The sequence below is a fragment of the Colobus angolensis genome, unplaced genomic scaffold (genome assembly GCF_000951035.1).
Source record: "Colobus angolensis palliatus isolate OR3802 unplaced genomic scaffold, Cang.pa_1.0 Scaffold605, whole genome shotgun sequence".
NCBI lineage: Eukaryota > Metazoa > Chordata > Mammalia > Primates > Cercopithecidae > Colobus > Colobus angolensis.
The window spans coordinates 731,444-740,275 of NW_012119655.1; the positions used below are offsets into that span (position 1 = coordinate 731,444).

Below are 8,832 nucleotides of genomic sequence, written 5' to 3' on the forward strand. Positions count from 1 at the left end.
CCCCCGGCGGAGGCCGACCAGGCGCTAGGCGGCAGGGGCCGGGCGGGTTGGGAGCGGTAGGGTCCCGGGCTTCCCAGATCGCAGTAGTCCTGCCGGCTGGAACGCCCCTCCCTACCTCCTTCTGAGATCTTTGGTTTGACCCATTCCAAAGCACCTGTTATTATAAGAAATTCAAAGCAATAAGAACCAAGATGTAAAGCCCTTAAGAAAATCTCAATATACACACGTCTACACAGTCGTAAACAGGGTCCTGCCACAAATGCAGGTGCTGGACCTCATTCCTTGTTAAAGGTTTTGTCATATCAGGTTATGAAGTAAGATTATTATGTCATTATTGTAAATGGCAGCTTAAGTATTCATTTGTAGGAGGCGCCGTAACCTAATACGTTATCTGGCCTTAGGGAGTAAAGTTGTTAAGTGTTTTTCTCTATGGTAGACACAACAAATGAATAGTGTTTGTCTTGGCCTAGACTAACTCCTACTTCCACTTCCTGCCTTATTACAAGGAGCTCACACCTTTTGGAGGCTCTGGAGACGCCTGTCCAGCGAGCTCCGAGAGTCCTGTGCTGAACTTCCGGTTTTACTTAGCCCAATTGCTGAAATTACCTCTGTTGAAAAGCAAAGGCGCACTCTTAATTGTTAAATGCTCCTATAAAGTACATACTCAGGGATCCTTGTAAGATGATTGTATTGCAACCTTTATACACTTTTTACTTCTTTCTCTGTTCTTTAATTTGTTTGTGTAACAGAGTAAGCAGGAAATTCACAGGAGGTCTGCTCGGCTCAGAAACACTAAATACAAATCTGCTCCGGCTGCTGAGAAGAAAGTTTCCACCAAAGGAAAAGGGAGAAGACATATATTTAAATTGAAAAATGTAAGATATTTGTGGACAGTGCCTTTTACTGTAATGATGTTGTGTGTATCCTGCCACTGCCTTCATTTCTCACCATTGAACTTGGACTCTGCCCTTGGTAGCCCTTCCTTAGTATTCTGGGCAGTGGTCCAGACTCCCCAAAAGGGAATGAGCTCTGTTGCAGGAGGCTCACTATTTTTAAAGTTAATAATACTCTTTCCTTTTTTTTTTTTTTTAGCTTTTATTTTTTTCCCCTGGAAAATATAAAATATGGGTTTAAAAGAAACATCAGCTTTGAGCCCATTTTTTGGGGTTCTCTATGGAAAGGAAGAGGAGAGATTATGGTTCTTGATATGGCCAGGTACACTAAGAAAACTTTTTTTTTCATTCTTTAAAAATCTAAGTAAATATTAACACTAGAACTCATCATTTGCATATTTATTTGTTATTAAAGCCCCAGAAAATGTATCTTACTGACTTATGATGATGATGTATTTGATGAATATGAGTCAAAAATTCTGCTAAGCCTTATCTCTTCTGCTCTAAGAAAAGACATTGTTGAAAGACCTGTGCTGGAAATAGTTGAAAGCATATTTTTATTGCAATTAAATTATCAGTTTTTATAAACAAGGGATAATGTTCAAACACAATGGACAGTGCATTATGGACTATTTTTTTAAGTCTCAGTATGGTATTCTTTTCTTTCAGAACAGGAATGTTTCACTTACCCGTAAAGACATTTTTGAAGTTGGGCATATTTATTTCTAAAACACAAAGGGACCCTGCAGTAGACTTATGCAGATGGCAGACTATTTTCTTTTTTTAATGTAATTTAATTTAATTAATTTTTTAAAATTTTACTTTAAATTCTCGGATACATGTGCAGGACGTGCAGGTTTGTTACATAGGTATACATGTGCCATGGTGGTTTGTCAACCCATCATCTAGGTTTTAAGGCCCACGTGCATTAGATATTTGTCCTAATGCTCTCCCTCCCCTTGCCCCCCATCTCCGATGGACCCCAGTGTGTGATGTTCCCTTCCTCAAAGTATTTTCTTATTCAGAGTAGTTGCTTCTAATTTATTTGAGATTTTTATAATTTAGTTAAGCGAGGCATTTGTTGATTATGCAAAATATCTTATTTGTATCACATATGCACATTTTTTTCCTTTTAAGTGTAGTATACCATGTTCTCAGCAGTTAATTCATTATCGTTTGTCTGCAACCCTTCAATGTTACTAAGCAAGACACGTCTGGGGAGGCCTACTTTCTATGTTGTGGCATAAAAGTATGTATTGAAGCTTTAGTAGGGATTTCAAAAATGGTTGGATGGTAGCAAATTACTAAGAACTCAAAGTTTCTAAAGCCTTAGTTCCAGCTTGCTAGAAAACCGACATTGAGTATTATGGCTAAATAGTTGAATTGGAAAATGTCTTCAAGGAGACACTTTTTCACTTTGTATTCATCTGTGCATTTTTTATTACTTGCATTCTGTCATGCTCAGGCTATTAGAGCAGGTACATTTTTATAACTGGAATGTTTATGTGTAGTGAAGCTCTGAGAGGACTTTGCATTAGATCTCAGCAGCATAATCGAAGCTTGTTCTTTGTCTCAGCAATTTTTAAGCTAATAGTAGCAGAAACTGCAGTGGAAATAGACTGCTTTGCCACAACATTCAGATAATCGTTTATCTTTTTATTGCAGTTCTTGTCACCAAACAGTACAGTTTAGTATTTCTCAAATTATAGAACTCTCATAGGGCTGGGAAAATACCTGTACACACATACATACTATGAATGTGCTAACATGTTTTGTATTTTCATAGCCCATCAAAGCTCCTGAGTCGGTTTCCACTATAATCACTGCAGAATCAATCTTCTACAAGGTAAGCTTTTGTAGAGTTACTGAAGGAAGAGTTGGGCCTAGTGGGTAATGTGCCACTAAAATGTTGGATTAGTTCTCCTCTTTATTTGTTTAAGGTGTGATTATACTTTTTGTTCCCTTCTTAACTATTTTCCCCCATGAGTGACTGTTATTCAAACATCTCATCTAGAGCTGAAGTGGGAGGAGAAGGTGCCTACTGACATATGATGTGAGGATCGTAAGTGTTGTTTTTTAGTGTAGATTATAGGAATTGTTCTTAGAATGCTGATTATGTAGTGTGGAGCCATGGAAGAGTGAGCCATTAGTGTGATGGCATTGAAGAACGAGAAGGACAGAGGCAGGATTTGGACTAGTACAGGTTGTAGACTGTGGTGTCAGATGGGTAGAGTAGGCCCAGAGGTTCTAAAATGCCTTTAAGTGGAGTTGAGCTGAGTAAGGGCAGTAGTGAGGATTAACACCTACTAGAAATCCATGGTGAGTGGAATTCCAAGATGTTTTGATAAAAGAATGAGGAGGTCAGGTTTCCTACGGCCAAAGTCCATGGACATCTGATACCTCAGTGAGAGAAGTGACAGATTGTTGTGTTTAAACCAGAAGTCTTAGGAAAGGAATTAGAACATAGACCCCCTCAAGGCTCGGCAGGCCTGGCACGGCACAGGCAGCAACCATTGAAGGCTATTTGGTGCTTTGGAATCTGAACTGTCATTTAGGGGACAGTGGTGTGAGTTAGTGCTTTATACTTGACCCAGGTGGACTGAGAAACTCAAATGATTATGACCTTAAGTATACTTTTTTTAAAGCCCGCAATCTATATAGTCGAAGTCTGTTCTTCCCCACAGGGTTACACTGGCATTCCTCAACAGAACTGGGGAAAACCAACAACAAAAGAAGTCTGTATACAGGCAAACATGTCTCTTGTTTTTCCAACATTTAATACATTGTTAATAAAATATCTAAAGTTTAGCAAACAGTTGCTATGTATCAGTGACTGAGCATTTTGCATGCTTTATTTCATTCAGTTCACCCTATGAGGTGGATACTACTATCCCCATTTTCTGGATGAGAAGATTGAGGCACAGCGAGGTTAATTAACTTGTCCAAGATCACATAGCCAACAAGTCATGGAGTGAGGCAGTCTCATACCAGAGCTTAAGCCTAGAGCATAGTTCCTGGCTCTATAACTTTAGCAAGTGACTAGCTATGTGATGAGGACCAACCTCTCTGATGTCTCATCTCTAAAATAGGAATTGTAAATAGTTTCTACCTCAGTGGGTCAAGTGAAATCATATGTGTTAAGCACTTAGCAGAGGAAGCACTCAATGAATAGTAGGAGTTATCATATCTTCATATTTGTGCATTACCTTCACAGTTTACAGATTAAGGCCAGAAGCAACTTGTTGAGCTACTGGTTTAGTGTGCTAATGATTTCCTTGTGTGTCTCCATGGAAAGGCGTGTGGGACCTGTTATTGTGACTGACTGTACTTTTGTATTGTCATCTGCCACCCATGTTTATTAAATGGTAAGGACAATAATCCTACAAAGTAGTCAAGCAATGTTGCAAATGCCCAGTATTGTGGGGGCTGTCACAACAGTGCCACTGGCAGGCAGCACCATGGTGGCAAGTTCAAGAGGTCACTGCCAGCCACTGAGCTAGAGCCCAGATCAGGCATGCAAGAGGAGCCTGAGTGGGAGCCACTGGGGTCAATGGTCAAGAGTGTGACAACCCAAGACCCGGAAAGGCTGAGTGGCCTCCTTGGAGCATGGCGGTGGCAGAACAACCCCATGAACTCAGGTCTGGTGATGCCTAAGCTAGTGCTGTTCTCTTGTGGATCCCTTTTCTCCACCAGAAACCTTGAATCCTGTCAGCAAATGAGGAGACTACTCAGATCAGTGACTTAGTCCTGTTTGGAGTTATATATATGTACACAACACAGCACATATTAATAAATACCTACTATGTGCCAGGCACTGCCTACTACTGGAATCTTTCACTAAGACATTGTCTTTACTTTGCATTTCTGCCTTCACACTATGAAAGCAGATGTTTTGGATTCATATTCATTCAGCATACATTTGAGTATGCTGTGATATGCATGATAAGCCTATGATAAGCAAGTATTCTCATTTAGAATTTGGGAATATTGATTATACATGTGGACAAAGCGAGCCATAAATGCAAACTATATGATAAATAACTTTGGACTAATGACTGGGAGGAAGGACCAGCTGTTGATGGGTAGGAACTAGCAAGTAACAGACTGTGGCCTGCATAGACCAGACCCATCCATAGTGACCCGGATGAAACAGCCACCCTCAGACACTTGGATAAAGGGTCCACCAGGAAAAAACTCCTGGCCTATCAGGTGCAATGTTACAGTTCTGTTACTGGAAGTATTTCCTCAGAAGTGTTTTTATAGTTGAGGTACACATTCCTGCAGGTTTACCTGCTGTCAAGTCCCTGTTTGAAGGGAAGCAGCAATTAATTACACTGTTCCCATGTCAAGGACAGTATATCCCACCGAGAAAACTACACCCACTTAAGGAGGTGCTGGATGTCATGAAGATTTGGATCAACCATTATGGGTGTTTAGAGGAGAGATTATTTCCAGCTCAAGACCCAGGAAAGAGGACATAGGATGGATAATAGAGTCATAGGGAGGATTTAACACAGGACATGTACACATTAGTTAGTTGGGTATAAAGTGGAACAGAAATGAATGAGACACAAAGCCTTGAATTCCAGAAGTACTAGTAGTTCTGTTGTGGAAGGATATAAAACTCAACTGGGAGTGGAAGAGAAAGGCAGCAGTGAGTCTAGGAGATGTACAATAGGTTGAGGTAAACATATCCTGAAGACTATAATCCAAAGATTATTTTTGGTTTGAATTTGTTTTGGTTTGAATTCATGGTATCTATTTTCTTTGAATGGATGGTTGGGGAGGGTGGCATGTAGAATGCATTCTTATTAAATCGGCATTGATTTTCAACACAGTACAGAGAAAGACTACTGAGCTGACGTAGGAGCTTCAGCTGCAGTCTCTATGACTTTCAGCAAGCCGTTTAACCTTACTACCACTTCATGACTGTGGCTAACAAAGTAGGGACAGTACGGAGCACAGAGGATTTTTAGGGCAGTGAAACGATTAATACTGTCTTTGTATGATACTATAATGGTGGTTACATGTCATTATTCATTTGTCCAACCCCATAGAATACACAGCACCAAGAGTGAACCCTAATGTGAACTCTGGTCTTTGATGATGCTGTGTCAGTGTAGGTTCATCCATGTAACAAGTGTACCACTCCAGTGGTGAGAGGGGTTATTGATAATAGGGGAGGATGTGCATGTGTGGGGGCAGGGAGTCTATGGGAAATCTCTCTACTTCTGCTCAATTTTACTGTAAACTTAAAACCTCTGTAAAAAATAAAATGTTTTTTTAAAAAGTGGGGATAGTATTATAGCAATATAAAATCAAAGTAGTTTATGAATAAATGTTTTTTCCAGATGTCAACTGTCATATATGCACCCTCAAATGTGTATGTATAATTTTCATTCAAAAGTGAAACAACTTTAGAATTGGCACCAAACATATAAACTTTGGTACATTAGACCATCTTGAACACCTTTTATTGACCACTTTGAAAACTTGCTTACCTATTAAGGTTCATTCTTAGCTGTGGTGTTCTATTTTTATTTTCAATGTGGGATTATCTTCTCTTTCACCCAGGGAGTATATTACCAAATTGGTGATGTTGTTTCTGTGATTGATGAACAAGATGGAAAGCCCTACTACGCTCAAATCAGAGGTTTTATCCAGGACCAGTATTGCGAGAAGAGTGCAGCACTGACGTGGCTCATTCCTACCCTCTCTAGCCCCAGAGACCAATTTGATCCCGCCTCCTATATCATAGGCAAGTTTGACAAATGGCACTAGGTTTTTTAACTTAGTTAACTCTCCAATATTATGTAAAAAAGTGTGTTAGTCAGCTTGGGCTGTCAGGACAAAATATCACAACTGAGTGGCTTAAACACCAGAAAGTCACTTTCTCACAGTTTTGGAGGCTGAAGTCCAACATCAGGGTGCTGGTAACATGGATTTCTGGGGAGGGTTTTCTTCCTGGCTTGTAAATAGCCACCTTCTTGCTGTGTCCTCACATGGCCTTTCATGGAGAGAGAGTTCTTTGGTGTCTCTTCTTATAAGGACACCATTTCTGTCAGATGAGGGCCCCACCCTTATGGTTTCATTTAACCTTAATTGCCTCCCTAAAGGTCTGATCTCCAAGTACCATCACATGGGGATTAGGGCTTCAACATATGAATTTGGAGGATGGGGGGGATGCAGTTCAGTCCGTAATAAAAAAAAGCATGAGTATAATTAAGTACAAAAAAATTAGAGAGCTTTATAGAAAATATGAGGCATTTTATGTAGCTGGAGTTTGAGTGCTATCAGTTATTTTGAGTTAGAGCAATGTGCATCTACTAAGAAGTGATACGGATAAGATTTTTTTAGAGTGACCCAGGGTTAAACTGTACTACAATAATTTATTGCTCAGGAACTAGGTTATTTAGGTTACTTATTTATACAAACCTGTTCAAAAATAATTTAGAAAAGAACTATCCCAGTTATCCCATACTTGCAAATTCTCAGTATGTATACCTCTGCATGCTACACATGTCATCCTAGGCCTTTATAGCATAAAGGCTGATAGTTGAAATGGCAACTGCTGTGCTTTTGTTAATTTCAAAGCTGCCAAAACAGTTTTGACATAGACTCACAAGAATTTACTGATCAATACAATTTTAAAAGTTTTCAGATTTTTCAAGTTACTTCAGACTTTTTAATCTTTCTGCAACGAGCATGCATCATTACTTTTGCATCCTGAGAACAAGCATAAATATTTTTTTTGAAGAGAACTCCAGGGACAAATAATATACCACTGTTATTCTCACCTACATTTCAAGTTTGATACATTACCAAACAGTTCTAGCCTTCTGCTTATAAGTACATAGAACTTTTATTTACCGTATCTGTGGGTCAGGATCCCAGCAGAGGCAGTGATGTATCAGAATCACCTTCGGGATTCCTCTACTGCCTCCTCTTTCTAATCCCCAGATTCTGATATGCATCCTTGTCCTACAGCGAGGCAGCATGGCGTGAGGTCAGAACACCAGTTCTGGAGCCAGAGTGTCTGGGTTCACAGCCTGCCATTTACCAGCCATGTGACTTTGGCAAATTTCTTAGTTTCTCTTGCCTCACTTTCCTCATATGTAAAATGGGAATAATAATAATGCCTACCTCAGAAGGTTGCTGTGAGGAATGAAGGTATTGATATGTGTAAACTTACAACAGTGTGGGTACAAAATAAACATGATGCAAGTGTTCAATCACTGTTTTTGGGAGAATTCCATATTCTTTAAGCCATTAAAGAAGAAAAAATGATTAAGAATAATTTCAGCCAGGCGCGGTGGCTCAAGCCTGTAATCCCAGCACTTTGGGAGGCCGAGACGGGCGGATCACGAGGTCAGGAGATCGAGACCATCCTGGCTAACATGGTGAAACCCCGTCTCTACTAAAAATACAAAAAACTAGCCGGACGACGTGGCGGGCGCCTGTAGTCCCAGCTACTTGGGAGGCTGAGGCAGGAGAATGGCGTGAACCCGGGAGGCGGAGCTTGCAGTGAGCTGAGATCCGGCCACTGCACTCCAGCCTGGGCGGCAGAGCGAGACTCCGTCTCAAAAAAAAAAAAGAATAATTTCAAAGTACTGCATGTTTCAAGGGCTAATGCCAGGTTGCTCCCAAAGCGGTCTCTCCCAGTGTCTAGAAATTTTAACATCTTATGAAAATGATGTATATGGTCAAAAATGTATTTAACCTTTCCCTTGGCTGCCTTCCAGGGCCAGAGGAAGATCTTCCAAGGAAGATGGAATACTTGGAATTTGTTTGTCATGCACCTTCTGAGTATTTCAAGTCACGGTCATCACCATTTCCCACAGTTCCCACCAGACCAGAGAAGGGCTACATATGGACTCATGTTGGGCCTACTCCTGCAATAACAATTAAGGAAACAGTTGCCAACCATTTGTAGTTCACA

At 40.3% G+C, this 8,832-nt stretch overlaps 1 protein-coding gene across 1 annotated transcript in view; it reads left to right on the top strand.

Annotated features, from left to right (window-relative positions):
* The window catches only part of GATAD1 (GATA zinc finger domain containing 1), a 10,771-nt gene extending 1,940 nt beyond the window's left edge, over positions 1 to 8,831 (top strand). The window contains exons 3-7 of the mRNA XM_011963252.1: positions 471 to 656; positions 750 to 875; positions 2,680 to 2,739; positions 6,468 to 6,651; positions 8,636 to 8,831. Coding sequence (XP_011818642.1) covers positions 471 to 656; positions 750 to 875; positions 2,680 to 2,739; positions 6,468 to 6,651; positions 8,636 to 8,826 — 747 coding nt within the window. The 3' untranslated portion in view covers positions 8,827 to 8,831. The remainder of the gene's footprint in view (positions 1 to 470; positions 657 to 749; positions 876 to 2,679; positions 2,740 to 6,467; positions 6,652 to 8,635) is intronic.
* Position 8,832: the final 1 nt, after the last annotated feature.